This window comes from Vigna angularis, chromosome 7, assembly GCF_016808095.1.
Source record: "Vigna angularis cultivar LongXiaoDou No.4 chromosome 7, ASM1680809v1, whole genome shotgun sequence".
Classification (NCBI taxonomy): domain Eukaryota; kingdom Viridiplantae; phylum Streptophyta; class Magnoliopsida; order Fabales; family Fabaceae; genus Vigna; species Vigna angularis.
The window spans coordinates 26,401,356-26,426,794 of NC_068976.1; the positions used below are offsets into that span (position 1 = coordinate 26,401,356).

Here is a 25,439-nt window from a genome sequence, read left to right on the forward strand (position 1 = left end):
GCCTTATTGTCTGCTGATTGGGTGAGTAAGATGTACTTTGTAAGGAGATACTTGTTTTTTAATGTGGGTTACTATTTTGACATATTCCAAACAATCTGTAGGTGTTCATCCCAATTGTAAGTGATGGTCATTGGTGGTGTTATGCACTGAAGGTCTGCACTTTTCAGTTTTATGTCATAGACTCACTTGCCAATGGTATCAAAGGACGTTGTCGGATTGATAGAAGCATTGTAAGGTTTACCTTGATTAAAAATTTGTTTGGAAAATGAGTGTTGAAATCGTACTTTGTTTAAAGTCAGTGTTTTCTTTATTGTAACCGTACAGGCTCAAAATATTCAACGCTTTTGGGGTTTGTTGACGGATAAACTTGAAGAATCTAAGTGTCCTTTGTTAGTTCAGAAAGCCAACATCCCAGTCCAACCAAACACGTAATTTTATTTTACCAATGTGTTCAAAAATTTTGTGATTCCATTGACAAAATTAATGCATCTGTTTTTTAATTTGAACAGATACGATTGTGGTGTAATCATGATGAAAGCTATTGAAATTTGGGATGGAGAGGAGAAATATGATGGGAAAAGCATGCCTGATTATACAAATGTATGTTAAATTATGAATTTGTCAATAATACATTATTAGACCCTTGACATTGGTTATGAATTCCAATATGTTAATTTCAGGAAGAGTTGGCTGCGTTTAGGAAAAAGTATGTATGTGACTGGATCCTAGACGAGGACAACGTGCGAAGATTGGAGACGCTGCAACATTTTGGATTACTGTAGCATTAGAAATGTGTCCTTCGTTTAGATTCTTCATGACTAGTAAAAGAATATACATTGTAGACAATTATACTATTGGAAGTGTATTACTTGGATTTATGTACATGTCAACTTGTTCGAGTAATAATGAATACAGGTGAACTATTCGTAATATTCATTTTGGTTGTGTTTGTTTTTAGTTGGAGTGAGTTTATTCATTACCGTAAGTTCATCGCTGCTCCCCTATTTTCATTGAACAACTCCCCATTTAGTAGGTCGGATTAATTTGTTCCATTTCATTGAGACAGCATGAGGTGGTAGGTGGTTTTTTTGGCAACTTGTACCTCTGGCTGTAGTTATAAGGCAATGGGAAGGCAGGGGTGGGAAGGCAGTATTGGCCTTCTGTAATCGATTACAGTGACAAGTACCGAAAGTGCGTGGCTGGTCCCCTCTTATGACTGAGTTGCTCCCCACTTATGGGCTGGACCTAAGTACTTTGGCTTCATTGACACAGCATGACCTGGTTGCTGTTTTTCTTGGAAACGTGTACGTATGGATGTAGTGATAAGGGAATGGGACAGGATTAGGGTGGCCCGAACATTGTCTTTTGATGACTGCATGAAGGAACTGGCTAAGGCAGGGGTGGGAAAGCAGTATTGGGGTTATGTAATCGATTACAGTGACGCTGTAATCGCTTACGATTGAAATGTACCGAAAGTGCGTGGCTGGTCCCCTGTTATGAATGAATTGCTCCCCACTTATGGGGTGGACCTAAGTCCTTTGGCTTCCTTGACACAACATGAAGGAACTGGCTAAGGCAAGGGTGGGAAGGCAGTATTGGGGTTATGTAATCGATTACAGTGACGCTGTAATCGCTTACGATTGACATGTACCGAAAGTGCGTGGCTGGTCCCCTGTTTTCAATGAATTGCTCCCCACTTATGGGGTGGACCTAAGTACTTTGGCTTCCTTGACACAGCATGAAGGAACTGGCTAAGGCAGGGGTGGGAAGGCAGTATTGGGGTTATGTAATCGATTACAGTGACGTTGTAATCGCTTACGATTGAAATGTACCGAAAATGCGTGACTGGTCCCCTGTTATGAATGAATTGCTCCCCACTTATGGGCTGGACCTAAGTACTTTGGCTTCCTTGACACAGCATGAAGGAACTGGCTAAGGCAGGGGTGGGAAGGCAGTATTGGGGTTATGTAATCGATTACAGTGACGCTGTAATCGCTTACGATTTACATGTACCGAAAGTGCGTGGCTGGTCCCCTGTTTTGAATGAGTTGCTCCCCACTTATGGGCTGGACCTAAGTACTTTGGCTTCCTTGTCACAGCATGAATGAGTTGCTGTTTTTCTTGGAAACGTGTACGTCTGGATGTAGTGATAAGGGAATGGGACAGGACTAGGGTGGCCCCAACATTGTCTTTTGATGACTGCTTGAAGGAACTGGGTAAGGCAGGGGTGGGAAGGCAGTATTGGGCTTCTGTAATCGATTACAGTGACGCTGTAATCGCTTACGATTGACATGTACCGAATGTGCGTGGCTGGTCCCCTGTTATGACTTAGTTGCTCCCCACTTATGGGCTCACCTAAGTAGTTTGGCAACCTTGACATGTACCTAAGTACCCCATTGTATTTTGATGAATGTGGTAGTCAATCTACGCATTACAAAGTACGGTCTTTTATAAACACGAATAAAAGATTTTGTTTGAATTTTTATTAATTTCATGAATTTATTCAACAAGATTTATTCATTATCATTTAATGTTGTTGTGACTTTGAAGCGTCATAATGAAGGAGTGTGGTGTATACCTTTTCCCGCTCTCCCATGCATTTGGAAATCTTTTATCTTAATTAATCAGAGTTGCATTTAATGTGGGGAAATGGGATGTGACTGCAACACTCCATGTCTTGCCACCTGCTACGTAGTCTATGACAATGCATTAAATGCTCCTTCCTTAAACACTATAATTCTTACCTTGTGCATAACTTTTGCTCCATCATGTACTTTGCATTAAATGATCCTACCTTAATCCCTACCGTGTGCATTACTGGTGCTTTTTCTTCCCCATTTGGAAGTCCACTTTCATTTGTCTTTCTTCGAACTTTGTTAAACTACACATTAAAGGCAATGTTTCCAGGTTGGTATGAAGCAGATCAAGATCATTAAAGAAGGAGTAAATTTCTTCCAACACCTTGTCTGTAAGTATACATGGTTGTAACGTCCTTTAAATATTTCTTGTAACGTCCTTTAAATATTTCTTCATTCGTCCTTTTCAGTAGGGGAAACCCTCGTTATTGGTCGTCTTTCTTACATAACCATGTATATAACACGTCTGAGTTAAATAAAACAACATCAGACACTTCATTAACACTGTTAGTGATGTCTGTACTGTAATAAGTTTGTTTATATATTGTAACAAAACTGCTTTATTATTTTCAATTGTATTCATTAACCAATGTTTGCAGGGAATAAATTATTTTGATGGCCACTTATCCCAACAACGTCAATGTGGTTGGACAAACCATTGACGATGATGACAATTGTATAGAGTTGGTTCCTACTTTAAACATGTGTTTTGACACAATGGACGAAGCAAAGAAATTTTATTCCAATTACGGGAGAAGATGTGGTTTTGGAGTCCGAACCAGAACTTCTAAAAAGGATGACAACAACGAATTGTACTACCTCAGATTGGTTTGTTCTAGGGAAGGTAAATATGTTTCCACCCTTCGTCCAGAGGTGAAAACTCTGCCTAGTTAGACTAATCAATGTCCTGCTGGAATAACCATTGCACGAAAAGAGGGGAAATGGTTTGTAAGGACTGTCGTTGTAGAGCACAGTCATGCCCTGTGTCCACAAACCTCCAATCTAATCTGTTCTAATAGACAATTGAACATGCATGCCAAACACACTTTGGGGGTGAATGATGATGCCGGTGTACGTATTAATAAGAGTTTCCTTAGCATGGTTAGTGAAGCTGGTGGATATGAAAACATGGAATTTGTGGAGCAGGATGCAAGGAACTTCATTGGTCAACGTAGACGGTCACTGTGTAAGGAGGGTGATGGACAAGCATTGCTACATCACTTTTCAATAATGAGACAGCTCAATAACGAATTCTTCTACGAGATACAAATGGATCAATATAATAGAATTACTAGTGTATTTTGGGCAGATCCTCGTAGCCGAGCTGCATGTGAAGAATTTGGTGATGTCGTCTCTTTTGACACCACCTACTTGACAAACAAGTATGACATGCCATTTGCTCCATTTGTAGGAGTTAACCATCATGGACAATCCATTCTACTTGGTTGTGGATTGCTCTTATCTGAGGACACTTTGTCATTTGTATGGTTATTCAAATGTTGGCTAAGATGCATGGGAAACAAGGCGCCTTCCAGTATTGTAACCGATCAAAGTAAGGCGATGGCTAATGCAATTCAAGATGTCTTCCCTAAAACAAAGCATAGGTGGTGTTTGTGGCACATCATGAAAAAGGTTCCTGAAAAATTTCAAGGGTATAACAATTATGTTGGGATCAAGTGTGATATAAAATCGCTTGTCTATGACTCTGGTAATGCAGCAGACTTTGAAAATGGCTGGAATCGACTACTTATCACACATACCTTACAAAATAATGAATGGCTATGTAATCTGTATGAAGAGAGACAAAAATGGGTCCCTTGTTACTTGAGGAATCATTTTTGGGCTGGTATGTCCACAACTCAAAGAAGTGAGGGAATGAATGCTTTCTTTGATGGATTTATCAATTCCAGTACCACACTTCAACAGTTTGTAGTGCAATACGATAATGCTCTTAAATTCAAGGCCCAAAAAGAAATTGAAGCTGACTTCTCCTCTCTTAATACCAATATTGCATGTGGGTCTCAATCACCAATTGAGAGACAATTTCAAGTTCAGTACACACATGCAAAATTTGAGGAAGTACAAATGGAGTTTCGGTCCAGGATGAATTGTTTCATCAAGAACACGGTCAAGGACTGTATTTTCAACAAGTGCACAATAAAAGAAGAGTACATGTCGGATGAGAATTGTGACGCAAAATATTACGTCGTTGAATTTGATCCTGTTACAAACGATACAAGGTGCTTTTGCCTACTGTTTGAGTTTAGAGGCATCATATGTCGCCATTCGTTATTGGTTCTGGGGCAGGAAGATGTACAGAATGTCCCCTCCAAATATGTTCTTCGTCGTTGGAGCAAACTTGTTCGAAGAAAGCACACACTTATTATAGCATCTTATAGTCAAGTGCATCAGGAACCGAAGATGCAAAGATATCAATCGTTGTGTAAGCGGTTCTATGACATAGCTGAGGCTGCGTGTGAATCTGAAAGTGCTTCTAATGACTTGGAGAAAGAATTGGAATGTTTAGCTCAAAAATTGGGTTTCACTCCATCACTAAAAAATAACATCATAAGTGAGGAAGGACAACTAAGGTATGAGAATCCTTTGACCGATAATCCATCCAACCATACATGTGGAAGCACTGATGTACTTGTTCGAAGTCCAGTCGCGGTTAAGCGAAAAGGCAGACCGAGAACTAATAGATTGAAGTCAGCTGTTGAAAAAAGAACTAAAAAATCAAAATCGGCTCCAACAAAACATTCTTCAACAACATCTGTTCAACCAGCGGTGAGTACTTCAAATATTGTAATAGTAGTATTATTGATTACTTTTCTTACATGTTGGTAATATGTGTTCCTCTGTGCAATCAGGAAACCACAACAAGTACTGTTGCAGAACTGCATCACCGCGTGGAACATACAACCCAAAGCAATGAAGTTTCCCAACTATCTGAAGTTCCTCCAATTGGATTTATCCAATTGTTATCTGCTGTTCATAACAATTTCCATAATTCACAGTGTTGATATATATGGGTTTCGGATGATATGGTTGTACATCATCTGTTACTGGAATGATGTCCAAAACCTCCAAAGGTAAAACCTTCAATATCAAAGAAAGCACATGCAAGGCAGTAGTAATCGAATACAAATTTTATGTAATCGATTACATCACTGTTTTTGACATTTAATTTGGGTCCTGACGGTTCATATCAAAATTTTTTCTGTTACACAGGACAATGCGCTGACAGTTACTGCTGTCACCCGACAGTTACTGCTGTCACCCACTACCACAATTTCATATTAAATACAACTGTAACCTACTTCAGTCCTTTGATAACCCTCTACCACATACCATTTAACCTCCTACCCCCTTTTGAAAGCGTAGTAACCGAAATGGTAGATCGGGCTCACAAGAAAAACAGGGCTTCTTCTTCGACAGGGGGGCCTCCAAATCGGCCACCGCCATCCCCACCAGTCTCTCCACCCCTTACGAGTAATGAACTGTTCTCCAACGACGACCAATATGAAAGGTTCTCTACACATTTCTTTGAGCGTCCAATCCTGCAAGGGAAGTATCTTGATGTTGAATTTTTTGGTGATGGTACATTCGAATTCTTCGACATCTTGACAAAAGCTGGGCTAAATGATTTTGTCGCTTGTAGACGCCACAACTACCCTGAATTAGTCCGTGTTTTCTATAGCAATATGCGGGTTTTCGATTCCGGAGTAATAAGAACTGAGGTCAAAAAGGTGAAAATCACAATCAAACCTTCACTTTCTCATAAACTAACTTCCATCCCTTCTGTTGGTGCTCCTTTTGAAGGAAATGTTGTTGACGACTGGAAAGATCAATACAATTCTGTAAGTGCTAGGCAATTGATCTGCAAACCAGGTTCAAACATACAAGGTAGAATACTGGCCGGCACTATGAAGTTTCAAACTAGGATACTACATTATGTGGAAGTTGGTAATGAAGAACATGAAGTCGGAGAACCCTCCCACAATCCACAACCAACCTCTTCTCAAACATTGACTGAAGTCATCAATCAAATACAACAACTCCGCACTTTCATGGAAGACAGATTTGACACAATTGAAAATCGTGTTGGAGTCCTTCACGAAGAAGTCATTCAATTCCGCAATCAACTTGAGAGACAACCACCTGCTTAGATAACATTTATTCTATTTTGTTATGTCCCTTTTAATTTCAAAACTTTTTCTCTGATGTAATGTTGTTAAGTCATTCTCTTAATGTACGTGGTTTTTATTATTGTTATCAAGTACTGCAACAACTTCTTACGTCACTGAATACGTTATTAGTGTTATCAAACACTAAAAAAAACTACTGGGGAGTTATTCAACCTTATGTGGGTAGACCAGGCATACTTTTGGTACAGAATGAGATTATTGTAGGATTAATCGATTACGAGTCTCATTTAATCGATTACACCAACCTTAATTTGTCCAAGGTTTCCCTGCCACCAACTCTGACCCTGGCAAACACTAAAAAAAACTACTGGGGAGTTATTCAACCTTATGTGGGTAGACCAGGCATACTTTTGGTATAGAATGAGATTGTTGTAGTATTAATCGATTACGAGTCCTTATTAATCGATTACACCAACCTTACATTGTCCAAGGTTTCCCTGCCACCAACTCTGACCCTGGCAAACACTAAAAAAAACTACTGGGGAGTTATTCAACCTTATGTGGGTAGACCAGGCATACTTTTGGTACAGAATGAGATTGTTGTAGGATTAATCGATTATGAGTCCCATTTAATCGATTACACCAACCTTAATTTGTCCAAGGTTTCCCTGCCACCAACTTTGACCCTGGGAAACACTAAAAAAACTACTGGAGAGTTATTCAACCTTATGTGGGTAGACCAGGCATACTTTTGGTACAAAATGAGATTGTTGTAGTATTAATCGATTACGAGTCCTTATTAATCGATTACACCACCCTTAAATTGTCCAAGGTTTCCTTGCCACCAACTCTGACCTTGGCAAACACTAAAAAAAACTACTGGGGAGTTATTCAACCTTATGTGGGTAGACCAGGCATACTTTTGGTACATAATGAGATTGTTGTAGTATTAATCGATTACGAGTCCTTATTAATCGATTACACCACCCTTAAATTGTCCAAGGTTTCCCTGCCACCAACTCTGACCCTGGCAAACACTAAAAAAAACTACTGGGGAGTTATTCAACCTTATGTGGGTAGACCAGACATACTTTTGGTACAGAATGAGATTTTTGTAGTATTAATCGATTACGAGTCCCATTTAATCGATTACACCATCCTTAATTTGTCCAAGGTTTCCCTGCCACCAACTCTGACCCTGGCAAACACTAAAAAAACTACTGGGGAGTTATTCAACCTTATGTGGGTAGACCAGGCATACTTTTGGTACAGAATGAGATTGTTGTAGTATTAATCGATTACGAGTCCTTATTAATCGATTACACCACCCTTAAATTGTCCAAGGTTTCCCTGCCACCAACTCTGACCCTGGCAAACACTAAAAAAAACTACTGGGGAGTTATTCAACCTTATGTGGGTAGACCAGACATACTTTTGGTACATAATGAGATTGTTGTAGTATTAATCGATTACGAGTCCCATTTAATCGATTACACCAACCTTAATTTGTCCAAGGTTTCCGTGCCACCAACTCTGACCCTGACAAACACTAAAAAAAACTACTGGGGAGTTATTCAACCTTATGTGGGTAGACCAGGCATACTTTTGGTACACAATGAGATTGTTGTAGTATTAATCGATTACGAGTCCCATTTAATCGATTACACCACCCTTAATTTATCCCAGGTTTCCCTGCCACCAACACTGAACCTGGGAACACCTTCGTTTCGTCTTCGAAACGCATACATCTCGGACGTTTTGAAATATGGTTCAGAAAAGCTTGCACAATGACCAAGAGGGTGCGCCCCTATTGAGAACACCGAAAAAACACCAGCAAACACTACTGGGGAGTTATTTACCCATTTCTGGGTACCGCAGACATAGTTTTCGTAAAAATTCCGATTTCTGTACTAGTAATCGATTATAACTCCCCTGTAATCGATTACAGCTTCCTCATACCTGGACATTTCATATAAGTACCACAATTTCAACTTCCCACTACGACCAAAAAACAAATGGAATTAATATAACATTCAAAACTGAAACAACCACTTTCTTTATCAACAATACTAAAGAAAATTGTTCCAAATACAACTATCCATAAGTAAACATCATCCTAATACTGGAATAATCAGAAATTACATTAATCAATCAAGTTTCAGACTATATCCGGTGTACGGAGTTCTACAAACTTGGCTTTTGTAACGTTTTCTATGTACTCTTTCCTTCATAACGGTTTCATGGCTGTAAACTCCTCCCTCACAGTCAAAGTTATTGTAAAAATCATGTTGGTTACACGGTGTACTGTCACCACCTTCATCTTTATTATTTCCTTCAAGCAGCTCAGCCTGCAATCTAGATAACTCTTCTTCAAGTTCTTCAATTACACCATCTTGTTCCTCTAAAGCATCATTAATACCTTTTATCAGTTGATTTGTCTTGTTTATTCAATTCCTCTCCATTTGAATTAACTGATGCTTTGACACATGTTTCACTATGTTCTGTCCTTGATGCACCATAATCATCAAGCATCTGCAATTTCATCACAATTACCATTAAATCAAACATTCATTCAAAGAAATGTAATAAAACAATAAAGTACATACCACACCCGTCTCCATTGCACGTTTAATGAACTTGTCACCTACATTTATATTCATCCAATGCAAAAATCTTGGATATTTATGTACACAAACATTCGAAGGAATGAAACGATCACAAAATCATACCTGAAATACATCATATACGTCATAATTAGTCATCTCAATTAACAAACAGCAAACAATCCATGGAACAAATTTACCTGGAACACGTATACACAACCATCCACATAAACAGTGGTTGCACCTTTTCCTCTATTCCACGTTGTACAAGCTTTGCACAGACTGCTAAGTAGATAATGGTACACTATGCGAGCCCAACAAAAAGTTCTCAAATCACTGATTCTATCAACAATTTCAAACAAAATTGGGAATATTGTTCTGTTGCGATTAGGAAACAGAACCTCACTAATTGCTACCAAAATGTACAACCTACAAACATCTATTGAAGGCAACTTTTTGTGTTGCTTCAAAATAAATTCATATACCAAATCCAATTCATATTTTCCATTAGCAAAGTACTTCCGACAATGACTTTCACTGAGTTTGTTTTCATTCAATTTAATCTGCTCACCAACCAAACCCAACCCTAGGCTTAAACTCACATCTATTTCCTTGAATTCAACAAATTTATCTCCAAAACTAAAACCACCTCTGTCATCATCCCATCTAATCAGTAAATCGCTCAGAATATTCCTTCCAATCTTAATATTATCATGTAATTCTAAAAACCATCGAAAGTGAGTCTTGGAGATTATGGACTTCTGTTCCTCACTCAAAATGTCATTCAAAGAAGCAATACGTTTCGTTTTCAATGAGTGACGAACAAACAACTGCAAAAAAATTAGTTTTTTCGTCAAAATAACCAGCGTACGTCGCAACCCATTAACCAAAAAACACCAAAAATATTTCCAACACATGCAACACCAAAATCCCCTCCCCAAAATACGAATACGAGACAGCAAAAAGTTCATACCTTGTTCGAACAACCACTGTCACCGGACGAACCCATTGCACAAAAAAGGTAACAACTTCCACCGAATCCACACCGAACGACACAGAGATTGAAACGATAACAATCGTCATAGGGAAGCGGGACACACAGATGTTGAAAACAAACGAAACCCTTAAGGATAAAATGGAGGACGAACAACAGTGCTATGAACACAGATGTTCAAATGAAATTTCAATCCCTCAAATGGAGAGAGAAGACACTGATAAGCAGAGAAGATAGACTTCGAAAACGAAGAGGGCAGTTTCGGAATCCAAACTTCAACCCATTCCAAATGACATTTTAAATTCACAAAAAATTTTCAAATTGGACCACTAAAAACTTGACACGTGGCGTTGTCAAATTTTTGTCAAATTAGCGTTGTTAGAATATCGGCTTCCTAAAAAATATTAAATGTTATAGAGAGAGTTTCAAAGTTTTCACCTAAGTTAAACGTTATCTACTTCACCTGATCCTGATTTTTAATGTTGTTTATTTTGAAAAATAAAAAATTATAATTTTTTTAAAAAGATAGATCAAAACGTAAAAAAATTAAAATAATAAAAAAAATAAAATCGCAAGGAAATAAAAGTATATTTAATCCAAACATATTTGATTTAAAAATTAACTAAACTAACATCCTTTAAGAATTAGAAAATAATTGCGTTTACACGTATAAAAATATTGCAAAATTATGTGCACGGAATTTGGACCAGGAATATGAGAACAAGCCTTAAATGAGTAACAGTAATCTACTGTTCTCAATTAAGAAAATAATAATAACATTTAAAAAAAATAAATTTTTATTTCATTTAATAATATTTTCCTAAAATAATATAATTTTAATTAATATATGATATTCATTTACATTATCATAATATTTACTTTCAGTTTTAAAATACATTTTAATAATAATATCAATATTAGTAAAACTGAATACAATTAATTGATCTTTTTATACAAATGAAAATACAGGTAGTAGCTGATAAAGCTAGAATTAATGTTGTGTTATGTAATTAACTTTTCATATTTCTTGTATTATTCCAAAATAATTCATGGATGCTGTAATTGGATTTATGTCTTTAGAGCTAGCAAAGTGCACAGCCTCAGCTTGTAGTGTGACGCCACTATTTTGAACTCTACTTTTGTCATCTTCTACCTTTGTCTGAAAAGAAATATTGTTTATATAGTATCCACCATATGTAATGACATTTGTGTTCAGCCCACGAAATAACCTCAATAAACTTTCAGAAACATGTGGAGTCGCATAAATCTTTTTCTTAAACCATTGTAAGAAGGTTTTGACATGTTCATTAAGATGCCATTTTTCACTCATTCTTGGGTGTGATGCCTTTATTTCATTAACGTATTCAGAAATGTAAGGAATCACATCAATAGTGTTGTTTAAGATGTACAAATGAGCTTGGTCAACTTCTTTTCTACTAACACTTTGAATTCTCACACCTCGAACACCCTTACCTTCATATTTTCCTTCATGTCTGCTCTTGGGAAGACCCACTGGTTCACAAGATGGCATATAACTTGAACAAAATTCAATGGCTTCTTCTGCAATGTATCGCTCTATGATTGAAGTTTCTGGTCTATACTAATTCTTGACATATCCTTTTAATATCTTCATGTATCTTTCAACTAGGTACATCCACCTTAAGAAGATCGGCCCACATATTTGAATTTCTCTAACTAGATGAACAATCAAATGAACCATGATATCAAAAAAAGAAGGTGGAAAATACATCTCCAATTCACATAGTAGTTTTATTCCTTCATTTTCCAATTGATCTAAACCTCGAGGGTCAACAACTTTCTTGCAAATGGCATTAAAGAACAAACCCAGACATGTCAGAATACCCCTAACAGAAGGAGGTAATATGCCTTGAATAACAATAGGTAACAATTGTTGCATCAATACATGACAATCGTGAGACTTTAAACCAACTAACTTTAACTCTTGCATAGAAACAAGGTTACTAATATTTGAAGAATAACCTTGTGGAACCTTCACACTTCTTAAACAGTTACAAAAACTTTGTTTTTCTTTTTTAGAAAGAGTGTGACAGGCTGGGAGCAGATAGGTGTGTCTTCCTATTATCTGTGGATGTAACTCAGATCAGATTCCCATGTCAGCCAAATCTTGTCGTGCTTTTATTCCATTTTTGCTCTTTCCTTTCACGTTTAATAAAGTTCCGATGACACTGTCACAAACATTTTTTTCAACGTGCATCACATCAATACAATGTCTAACATCAAGTTTACACCAGTATGGAAGTTTAAAAAATATTGATCGTTTCTTCCAAATGTTTTTTGCAAAGGTACTTTTATGATGTTTTCATATAAGCAATGTCAATGTTTTTGACTTCGTTGTACACCTGTTCACCATTCCGGGGTCTGGACACAACCTCATCCTCAGCACTTCCATTAAATGCTTTTATCAATCTACGATAAGGGTGATTACGAGGAAGGAATTTTCGATGTCTTGTATATACTGTCTTCTAACCATGCTTCAGTTGAAGGTAACTAGTGTTTTCTTCACATATGGGACATGCAAAATGACCTTTAACACTATAACCGCTCAAGTTTCCATACACTGAGAAATCATTTATAGTGTAAAACAACATTGCACGCAAATGGAACTGTTCCTCAACATGTGAATCAAACACTTCCACTCCTTCTTCCCACAACAATTTCAAATCATCAATTAAAGGTTTTAAGTAAACATCAATGTCATTTCCAGGTTGTCTAGGACCTGATATCATCATGGACAATATCACATATTTTCTCTTCATGCACAACAAAGGAGAAAAATTGTATATCATCAACATAATTGGCCATGAACTGTGTTTGCTCCTTAGGTTTCCATAAGGATTCATACCATCAGTTGCAAGTGCAAGTCTTAAGTTTCTTGGATCTACATCAAATTCTGGAATTTTTTCATCAATCTTCTTCCATTGTGGTGAATCAGCTGGGTGTCAAAGAAAATTATCGCACTTGCTTTCGTCAAAGTGTCATTTAAGGTTCTTTGCATCTTCTTTAACAGAGAACATAGTTTGAACCTAGGTATTATAGGCAAATACCACATCACCTGAGCAGGTGCACCATCATTACCTTCATTAGCAATGTTTCTGTCAGATTTCTTTTTAAAACGGGATAAACCACATGTTGGACAATACTTTAACGAAGCAAACTCCTTTATGTACAAAACACAATCATTAGGACAAACATGTATCTTTTGATATTCAAGACCCATTGGACATAAAAAAAATTTTGTCTCGTAGTTACGAATAGGTAGAGTATTATTTTTTGGAAGCATCTCTTTCAACAACTCCAACAACTGTGAAACTTTTATCGGTCCATCCATTCCTTGCTTTTAAACTAAACAACTTTAAAGTTGTAGACAGGTGTGTAAAGTTTGAGCATCCTGGAATAACGATTGATCTGAATCATTTATAAGAGAATCATACAAATTAGCTCTTCAAAAATTATCTTCACTGACATCACGTATCATGTCCTCTAAATAATCATTCATCCATTCTTCCACATAATCTGTTCCTCGTGACGTGGTAGGCTAATCCAGTACTTCTCCATGCCAAGTCCAAACGGTATAAGTTCTCATTATGCCGAACATGAATAGTTGGTCACGCACATTGCCTAAGTCTTGCCTTATTTGATTAAGACAACAAACACAAGGACAAAAATATGTCCCGTTCATAGACTTAGCATTTTGTTCAACATATTACAAGAACTCCAAAACACCCTTATCATATTCTTCACTGACGCGACGTTCATTCATCCAGCTTCGATCCATACTATGTTTGAAAAATCATTCATCAGTTTAAGTTTTTTAACTCTCACAAGGTTAGGCCCTACCCATTCAGAAAAATTATTTTTCATAATTTGCTAAGACACATGCAAAGAAGTCTACATCATAAATTTGATAAGATTTCGGCAGCATTTCGCATTGGTCTCCGAAATACACAAAATGAGAGTAGTCAAGGATGACAACAATCAAATATACATCCGGAGAACAACACAAATACTGAACCGAAATTTTATCAATCTTATCCATAAACTCCAACGTACATGTTATAGCAAATTATGAAAAATAATTTTCTCAAACTATCCAATCAGACAATTCAAAAGTTAATACAAACGATTAAAAGATTAATCGTTTGTGTTAAATTTCAAACGGGAACTAAGTCTCACTCAATGATTTGATACTTATAATCTAACATGCCAATTATAATAACACAACTATCACATGCAGACCTTAAAGTAAAAAACATGCATACGCAAAAGCCAATAACATGTATACACAAAAGCCAATAACATGCATACAAAAAAATTATCAACAAAGAAGTTAACCGTTTTAGCAGATTAAAAAAGCAATGCAGGGAAATGGAGTAATGTAGGCCAAAAAAACGTACACCAAAAATAGTCAAAAGCGCCGCCCAAGTTAACAAGCCAAAAATTGCACCAAAACGTAATGAAAACGAATTTTGATCGGTTCAAATGAAAGATATTTCATGAAAGAGTAATTTAATCAAAGTAAAAGTAAATTTAAACGTTCCAAAAGACAAGAAACGCACCTAGAAATGCAATGTGTAAGAGAGAAAATGCGGGGAAGACAATGAACAATGAGCGTAACTCCTCGCGGGTTCGCGTTTTCAGTATAAATGGCTGTAGACGTTGGGGGCTAGGGGGCCCCAACATCTATAATATTATAGATGTCGGACCCCCCTAACAGACGTCTAAATGGCTGGAAAAAAAAAACTCTTCACCTAACCTGTCAACCACTTAGACATCCATTGGAGGGGGTCCCGATGTTTATAAAAATAAAAATGATTAAAAAAATATTTATAACATTCAATTGCTTCAAGGACCTAATTGCTTCAATTTTTAAAAAATAAAAATCTAATTGAGAGAGAAAAACAAGTGAGGGACCTATTTGAGTAAAATCACCAAAAATAGAAATTATTTGTATGATTAAACCTATTATTAAATAATAATTTGCAGATAATATTGCATGTGTAAAATATATTTTAAAAAAGATATTTGTACCATACACCTGTGCGGGCAAGTGGGAGACCGCCTACTAGTGTAAAATAGGCTTTTTATAGCTATTGTTTATACCTGTTGAAATTTATAAGGTATAGAAAATGATGAAATGACAATATTGTAAATAAGATAAACCCTTTTACACCGATTACACTAAAAATAGGTATAAAAAATAATATGATAGCAAAATCGTAATAAATGATAAATAATTATAAACGGGTTAGATTGAAAATAGGTATAAAAGTTCATTTTTTATACCAACTACATCTAAAACCAGTACGAAATATTTTTCATTTTCACGCTTCACTTCCTCTACGCGCGTCTTCACTCTCATGTTGCATTTCTAATTCGTCTGCAACATTGCGGCCCTTTCCAGTTAGCCAAATTACTGCTTCACTTCCTCTGTGCGTGTCTTCACTTTCACGCTACACTTCTTCTCCTTTGCTTCTAAATTGCCAAATCACTCATCAAAACCCTCGTGCTCTTGGACCGCGACTTCCTAGAAGGGTTAGATCCTCTCTTTTGCTATATTTGGGCGATTAGGGTTCCGCGACAACACAAGAACGAAGAAGGTGCGTGATTAAGAGGATGAAATGTGTTTTGGAAGGGTCTTTCATTGAAACTCAGGTACCAAAGCTCACCTCATAACTCACTTTTACATTGAATAAAAGATTATTGATCCACTAGGGTGTTTATAACCATCGTTTGGCTTTGTTGCCATCATCATTTTGATTTCAATGTTTCTTATAATTGCCAACATTTGTTCAAACCGACCTCACAATTCTCCAACCAGAATCTATGATTACTTAAATAAACTTAAAGAAATTATCAGGAAACTAGAATAAAACAGAGGAGAGAAAGAGAAACGTAAGAAAACCAATGCGGTTGGTGTGGGTTTCCTTTCTAAGAAAAACATAAAAACAACATAGAAGGGAGGGAAGCATGTAAGAGTGTGCTATAGAAATTTTCTGAACCTCTGAGAAAGTGAGAGCAATCAAGGGAGGAGGCTTGGGATTTAGAGCACCAAGAGTAGAGTTTTCTTTGCTGGAAAATGAGGTAGGGGAGCATTAAAATATTTTATTTTTATTTATGTTAGTATTATCATACAATAAAATGATACTGGTTAAATCACATCACAATTGAGTAAAAACATGTTGTTCTTGATTTTAGCTTGAACAAGTGGCTCTTAGATTGTAGTTAGTTTTAATAAAAATTGTTTCTAGGCTCTTTTGTTTGTTTGAATGTGTTTAGAAAGTAGCCATTGGCCATGGTTGTTGTAGGTTTTTGTGAAACATCACCACCAGCTTAGTAGATGAAGATGAAAATAAAAGTTAAATTGAGTTCTTTGAACAAGTGGCCATCTGCCTTTTGTCATTTAGAATTTCGTTATAAATCTTTGCATGAAAGGTTGGGGTCTGGTGACAGGATCAAATCAAGGTAGCAATAATTTGACTTTGAGAGGGTGGCCACTCACTGTGAGTAATTCTGTTTAATTTGTTTTTTATGTGAATTAATATTACTTATCCTAGTGAAGGCCATATTATGTCCTGTTGAATGTGATATCATATTTTGACAATTATTTTCTATTAAAATCACATGATTATAAATTTATGTCCCTGAATTTGATCGACCTGATTTTTGTACCATACAAAGAGTAGTAAATAGATTCCTAACATGATTATTTGAATGCACCTTCAGGTTTAAAAAAATAAATTGGTAACTTATTATTAAGCCATTAATATTATAATTAAGATATTAAGCCATTAATATTATAACTTGATTCAAAGTATTCATTGTGTAGATATTTGATGACACATTTCCAATGGAGCAACATGTCATAAAGGATGTTCGGGAGCAGTGGACTGCATTTTTTTTAACTATTTGTAAATGATTAGATGTTTCAATATTACATTTTGAATTTAGGGACTATTTTATGTGTAATTATATTAAGTAACTATGTTAGGTAAATATATTTAGAAATAATATTGATTATTTTACTCGTTATTGATTATTTAAATTGTATTCTGGATTGAATTTTATGTAGGTCTGAATATGGATAATAGTACATACAAATCAAATATTAAAAAAAACGTCACTTTTTACACCTGTTAAATCTATATCAGATATAAAAAGTCTTGTTTTTTCACACCGATTATAGTACCAGCAGGTATAAAAGTGATATTTTTATACCTATTCTAGCACCAGTAGGTATAAAAAAAGGTTTTTTCTTTGGTGTAATTAGACTTTTATACCTATTATAAACATAATAGGTATAAAAGTAAAACTTTCTACATCGGTTCTAGAGCAGGTATAAAAATCGAAAACTTTCTATATCCTCTACTTCTATACCTACCCAAAAGTAGGTATAAAAAACTTTTTTTTGCACTAGTCTCGACCATAGAATAAGGCGGCCAAGCGGCCCTAACACTTATGCACCCTTAAGCACAATTTTTGATCAAGTTTACTGGTAAGTTTAACTTATTAGGTATTGGATCGTGATTACAGTTCTGCTAATCATAAGCTCATCCTGAAACCTATAAATACAAGTCTAAGGTTGGAGGTAGGTCATTGCATTTATTGTGAATTTAAGATTTTATTGTAACCTTCGATCGATTAAATTACTAACTCTAGTGTCAGAGTGCCTTTGACAGGTACCCGTCCACACTGTTTGTAGTGTAGACATTGAGGAAATAGAAGAATTAGATTAAGTATACTCAAGATAACCTAAGCGGATCAAGAGAAAAGTGTAAAGGAGTGTTTGACAGTGATTCTCGACCCCACACTAGAAACATTTTAGCACCCACCAAAGGGAACGATTTGTAGAGGATGAGGGCGACTAGGCTTGCTAGGAATGTGGACTGCCTAGCTGGAAGACGTCGAGAGGGGACCCGAGACTTTGGAGCCTCAATGGTTTTCTTAAACTTGGCGGTGGCGGCCACTTCTTCGAAGAGGCTCTTCTTCTTCGGTGGAGGGGCGATTATGATGCCTGAAAGAAAACCAAAAACCTAGCCAACTTAAGACCAACCACCTAACAAAATTAATATAAAACTAAGACATCATATCAAACGCCTCAGCACTAAAGTCCTCATGGTCGAGGCACTCAATAAGATGGTTGATCCCGATCGCTTCAATCTCGACCATTGTCGTAGAGGTTCGGGACCAAGAGGTCACCTTCTGGGGACACTTCGTCCAACAAAGACGAAATTTTGAACACCTAACATCATAAAAAAAAAATTTGAGCGCCTAGTCTCCTTTATTGCGACTTTGAAGTATTTGGTCTTAAACCCTTTGAAAAATCTCAAACAATTTAAACAACACTTCTTCTCCATTGAGATAAGAGATAACCAACCTCGCTTGACGATCGAACACACACAAAAGTAATGGAGGAAGATGACAAGGGTGAGAGTTAAGTCCAAAGCGGAGCATATAACCGTAAACACTTGCATACACACCAAACCGTTCGGATGTAATTGGGAGGGAGCCACATTTAACTCCCTCAACACAGCCGCCTAAAAAATGGTAAAGGGAACTCGAACGAATATTTTAGTGAAGAGATAGGTGTACACGAAGAAAAATCTTCAACATTATTCCCTTTACCATGATATACCCGCTTATTCCCCTTACAAACTGTGATCTTAATTAAAGCAATGTCCTCCATGTTCTGCATGATACAAACTCATTCGGCCCATTCCTTTAGGTCTTACTTCAAGCTAAAGCAAGTGACTTAGTCACCTAATTCACGAGACGTCTAGTCATAATTCGAGATCACTGGCAAGGTTTGCTGAAACTCATTCCCTTCATTTTGCCCATCAATCTCCACCTTTCCATAATGAAGACCAATCGCTATGCCAGAAAAGAACATATCACTATATACATCGGTTGAGCCGTCAGTCGAACTGCTATCCTGCTCGGTTGTCTTAAAGATAGAAGAAGACATAAAGCTCAAAGACGAGGACAGCGAGTCATTGCCAATAAACCCTCTATTGCCCTTTCTTAACGACTCCTCAAATGAAGATAGTTGAATGATAGACATTTTATTACCTAAAATTAAGAATGAACCGTGCAGTAGGTAAAGGAAATGAGAGGAATTGGTGAAAATGATAGCCAAAGTTCACTCTTATATATAAGAGAATCCTACGTAACTACCAATACTCATCCACCGCTGGATTTAACCATGATCAACGGTAGATCAAGTGCCTCTGCCACTTCTTCGAGGCACAAACCACGAGGCAAGGCACACGTTCTCCCGCCAGTGCCCATCCACAACCAGGATTCAACATCAATTCGAGAGGTAGAACATCTATCTGAGCGAAAATCGAACACCCACGAGCATGGCCTTTGTAACAAACCCCAATACTAGGGCTTGGGGGACCTATGTATCGTACACCCATACAGGTAAGTGGGAGACCGACTGGCCATAGAATAAGGTGCCTAAGCAGCCCCAACTTCCATGTAACCTTAAGCACAACCTCTAATAAAGTTTACTAGCAAGTCCCGCTTATTATATATTGGCCGTGATTACAACTCTACTAATCATAAGCTCATCTTAAAACCTATAAATACAAGTCTGAGATTAGGAGGTAGGTGATTGCATTTATTGCAAATTTAAGATTTTATTGTGATCCCCAATCGATTAGATTAGTGATTTAAGCATCAGAATGTCTTTGACAAATACCTACCCGTATTGTTTCGAGTGTAGACATTAAAAACGTAGAAGAATTGGATTAAGTATACTCAAAATAATCTAAGTGCATTAGGAGAAAAGTGTAAAGAAGTGCTTGACCATTATTCTTGATTCCATATACAAAACAATATTCAAATATATTAGCACAAAAATAATAAATTAATTAAAATGTAAAAGTTATGTGAGCAATGGTTTTTAATTAATGTATAGTAAGAAACCTTCTGCGTTTATTCATTAAACTCGGTTTTGAAAGTTTAGGTTTATTCTTTTGTTAGTTTACATTTCTTCTGCCAAACCTAAGAAATACATTTATTGGCATTTATTACAAAGTAATTATTTTACAGTTTTATTCTATGTCTTTAACGTCCAATATTTATTTGTAGCATTTACCGTATAGCATTTACTAATCATTGAAGAGTTATGATTATCTTTCTTAAAATTCTATATTTTTATTGATATGTTTTCAGCATATTTCTGGTACATTAAAAATTAATTAATTATATCTGCAAAGCTTTTGAAATAAAATTTGATATTCTAAAGATTTTAAGTGAAAGGATATAAAAGAAAGATATAAATATGTTCGATTTCATTATTTTTTAAATAGTACTTATGTTATTGATATAAATGAGTAATAAAATATTTATATTAGTAAATTAAGTGCTCCATCTAGTTATAATCACAAATAGAATCGTCGAAATCTCTTAAATATTAAGATTTTTTTTAATAAATGAAAATAATGGGGATTACAATTTTATTATATTTATTTATGTGTTTTTCAATATTTTGTGTAAGAGTTTATAAAAGATAAGATTATATTTACGGGCTCTTTTTCTTAACATGTTGGGAATGTGAGTACAATATAGGGTTTGGAACTTAAGTCGAAAACAACCTAAAATTAGAATTATCATAACGAGAACTTAGTAACGCATATTTCACCTATGAATAAAAAAAAATCCGTTAATAAATTTACTAATTGTATTGTATGATATATTGACCAAGCGGTTATCAAATATGACCGATCGATTTATCGGTCATTGGTCAATCTGGTCAAATGATTTTCAAGAGCATTGAACCGTAATTGGGCCCACAACGTTAATCAGCTGCTTCAAATGATATTTGAACCAACATTTTAGTTTTTACTGGGTGAAAGGCCATCATAAATTAAAATGATAAAAAAATAATCAAGAATGTCTGATTAAAGATATTAGTGAGATTTTTTGGTAAGTTTGTTAATATTTTATTCTATTTATATTTTATTGGGCTTATGTCATTTTAAGGTCCATGAGATCACCTATAAATATAAGACCAGGACAAAAAGTCAAAAAGTAAGGAGGACACATCAGAAAATGTTAGTCTCTCGGTGAATTTTGCATTAGTGTGAACTTGATTTAAAGAAAAATTAAGAAGAGAAAAGAGAGAAGAACATAGTAATAAATTGTACTAAATAAAGATGCTTATTCTTAAAGTTGATAGAAAACATAATTATAAAGATTAAATACCACAATCACCCCCAGGTCCTCCAAACTGGAGAACACATCCAAGATGATTTCCTTGATCTCCATAGTAAATAACACCATAACATTTATTGTTGTCATTGAAGGTTACGACTTGAGAAGATTTAGGTCCATAAATGTCTCTTGATGAATCTTGAATCTCTACTGCTTTAAAATAGCATGCATGGACACTCTTTCCATCAGGAAAATGTCCAGATCCCATGGGAGGACTAGGACTGCCAACTTTACCTCCTGCTCTTCCACCCCACCCTACTATGCTTGCTGAACCCAAGTCGCTGAACAATGCTGCTGGAAAATAACCAATGCTTTTATTTCCCAAAGTTAACCACCAATTTTTTGTCTCTGGATCCTGAAAACACATGTTACCTTTTGTATTTAAGACTATGCATTTAAGACTACTAATTAAATTTAAATTTAATAATAGAACAATTTATCAGACTAAATATATTTTAATTCTTAATTTATCATAAAAAATTGTATTTAACTTTTAAATTAAATTATAAAATATTTAGTATCTTTATTTTTATAAAAGTTAAGGAAAGAATAATCCTTCCAAGAAATAACATATGAAGATTATATTTTATTTCATTATAAAACTTTTTTATCACATGAAATATACTTGATCGATTGTTGGAAAAAAATAGTTTACATACACTCTTATAAACTATGAAAACTACATATTTTATAATTTAATATAAAAAGAAAACATATATTTTTATAATAATTTAGAAATAAAAAAATATTTAATCTTTATTTACCTGTGTAATAGAAATGTAGATCACATAACTTATTACATCGTATACCGATAAATGGCCAAAAGGTGCACCAAGGAAAACAGTTCTGTCAGTCTGAACGAAACCTCGACATTGAAGGTTGTAGCATCCTGTATGTTTGTAATTATCTGTCTGTAGTATCCAAAAATTAGAAAAGCTAATACAATAAGGAGGAAAGAGAACATTATATCCTAAAGTATATTCTCTTCCGTGTTTAGTTTCAATAAATTAAGGAAAAACAAGATCTCATGATATCTCTTCTTACCGTCCATGTAGAATAAAAATGGCTTCGATTATCGTTATATATTTGTGGAAGCACCTGATATCAAAGTACAAGAATAATTAGAAACTTTTTATGTTCGTTTTCTCTTTTTATTTAAAACTATTTTCTAAAAACCAACAAATATCATATGTTTTCTTGGTTATAATAAATAAATAATTAATTATATTTTTTATTTGCCTCTAATAAGAAATAAATAATAGATAAAAAAGGACAGAGTTAATTAATTTTTAATTACTTTTAATTAATTTTTATTAATAAAAAGAAGTATTTTATCCCCTAATCATTATATTCTCATTTTTTTTCATCTTGAATTTGACCATTAATCTTTTTTTTTTCTAACTCAAATCACTCTTAAAAGAAGAATGAGAACATAGGAGTTAGAATGAAAACTTACCAATTGATTGATTACTTGAAAAAGATTTAAAAGTTATTAACATTTTTGTTCAAATTTAAAACATAAATTAAATGGCTTGATATATGGTAGGAAAATAAAAAATGCAATTGTAACTCACATGCCATCCTGCAGATATTTTGTTCATGGTTTCGGCGGATCCTTTCTCAACCCAAATATGAGCCATTGAAACTTGATCCTTATTAACTTGTGGACCATAAATGCTCATTGTTCCAGCAACTTTATAATATGGACCCAAACGTGGTTTGAGAGATACTTCTGCAATCTACAAAATCAAATATGTTAAATAATTAATAAATTTAAATATCATATAATTTTGAGTTATAACATTATATAAGATATCTTACATGAAGACCAGGAATTTCTTTACTCAACATATGATCATTTAATGAAACAATTTCGTCTGTTCTAAGAATTGGGACAGTTCCTTCTGGACATTTCTCCTCGTCAAATTCAAACATGAATTCAATTTGTGAACTATTCTCTGCTGTCTTTTCAATTTCAAAGTTGGGTTTTTGCTGTAAATAAAGAAACAAACATAGAAAGTTAAAACCAAAAACATTGAAATATTATAAAGTTGAACAAATTCTGTACTATAAAAAAATTTGTTATATACCTGCAATTTGTGATTCTTTAATAACGGATGGTCAAAAGCTGGTTGTTTGTAGATGTCAAAACAATCAATAACGTTTCCTAACTTTGTCTACAAAATTCAAAATAAAAAAAATAAAAATAATATTAGTAGTTCATGTAATATGATATCATGTTCAATGAAAAAAAGAAAATATATAATAAAAGAATTCAAATATTATGAAATACATGAATAGTCTTGACGGAAGAATTAATTGTAAGATTTTGTTTTATCTCAAACTTCACATCTTCCTGCACATCTTCCTTCAATATATCTTGAATACCATCAACATTATGATTAATATGACTGATCACCAAACAAAAGATAAAGAACAATATATTCATCATCTTTTCTTCAACTCTATTCTCTAAGAAAATGACTTGACTATACATATATACACATATATATATATATATACTAAGGTGATTAAAAATGTTATAAAAATAACTTAAAAGTAATTAAAATATATTAATGTAATAACTTAATTAAAATGTGAAACCTTTTAAAAACTATAGTCAAATATATTAACATAATAAATTAATTAAAATGTGAAACCTTTTAAAACCTATAGTCAAATATATTAATGTAATAAATTAATTAAAATGTGAAACCTTTCTAATTAATATATTATTAAAATCAATTTGTCATTGTGGTATTTATTATCACTAGTGCAGTTAGGGAAAACAACAACGATTATTTTCGTTCATAGGCAGCGGTTCTTGAACTGAGACATATAAAGACGAAGCAAAAAGTCTACACTTGTATGTCTCGGTTGTGATTCTGATCGATTAGATTACTGATTTAAGCGTCAGAATGTCTTTGACATTAAGAACATAGAAGAATGAGATTAAGTATACTCAAAATAACCTAAGTGCATTGGGAGAAAAGTGTAAAGAAGTGTTTGACCATTATTCTTGATTCCATATACAAAACAATATTCAAATATATTAGCATAAAAATAATAAATTAATTAAAATGTAAAAGCTATGTGAGCAATGGTTTTTAATTAATATATAGTAAGAAACCTTGTGCGTTTATTCATTAAACTCGTTTTTGAAAGTTTACGTTTATTCTTTTGTTAGTTTACGTTTCTTCTGCCAAACCTAAGAAATACATTTATTGGCATTTATTACAAATTAATTATTTTACAGTTTTATTCTATGTCTTTAACGTCCAATATTTAATATTTATTTATAGCATTTACCGTATAGCATTTACTAATCATTGAAGAGTTATGATTATCTTTCTTAAAATTCTATATTTTTATTGATAAGTTTTCAGCATATTTCTGGTACATTAAAAATTAATTAATTATATCTGCAAAGCTTTTGAAATAAAATTTGAGATTCTAAAGATTTTAAGTGAAAGGATATAAAAGAAAGATATAAATATGTTCGATTTCATTATTTTTTAAATAGTACTTATGTTATTGATATAAATGAGTAATAAAATATTTATATTAGTAAATTAAGTGCTCCATCTAGTTATAATCACAAATAGAGTCGTCGAAATCTCTTAAATATTAAGATTTTTTTAACAAATGAAAATAATGGGGATTACAATTTTATTACCGATTTATTTATGTGTTTTTCAATATTTTGTGTAAGAGTTTGTTAAAGAAGAACTAAATTGTTTATAAGCAATGATGAGATTTTACTCATAAAAGATAAGATTATATTTACCGGCTCTTTTTC

The 25,439-nt window shown here is 34.4% G+C and overlaps 2 protein-coding genes across 2 annotated transcripts; one reads left to right on the top strand and one right to left on the bottom strand.

Moving 5' to 3' along the window:
* The first annotated feature begins 3,665 nt into the window (after positions 1-3,665).
* LOC108336610 (protein FAR-RED IMPAIRED RESPONSE 1-like) lies at positions 3,666-5,659 on the top strand. The gene is made up of 2 exons (XM_052880709.1): positions 3,666-5,423; positions 5,507-5,659. Exons 1-2 carry the CDS (start codon positions 3,666-3,668, stop codon positions 5,657-5,659), a joined length of 1,911 nt encoding a protein of 636 aa, XP_052736669.1.
* Positions 5,660-21,567: 15,908 nt separating this feature from the next.
* LOC108336611 (uncharacterized) lies at positions 21,568-24,115 on the bottom strand. The gene is made up of 7 exons (XM_017573082.2): positions 23,934-24,115; positions 23,731-23,817; positions 23,462-23,632; positions 23,215-23,379; positions 22,685-22,738; positions 22,405-22,551; positions 21,568-21,995 (listed from the first exon to the last, which is right to left on the bottom strand). The coding sequence occupies exons 1-7, from the start codon at positions 24,090-24,092 to the stop codon at positions 21,624-21,626; spliced, it is 1,155 nt and encodes a 384-aa protein (XP_017428571.2). The 5' UTR covers positions 24,093-24,115; the 3' UTR covers positions 21,568-21,623.
* Positions 24,116-25,439: the final 1,324 nt, after the last annotated feature.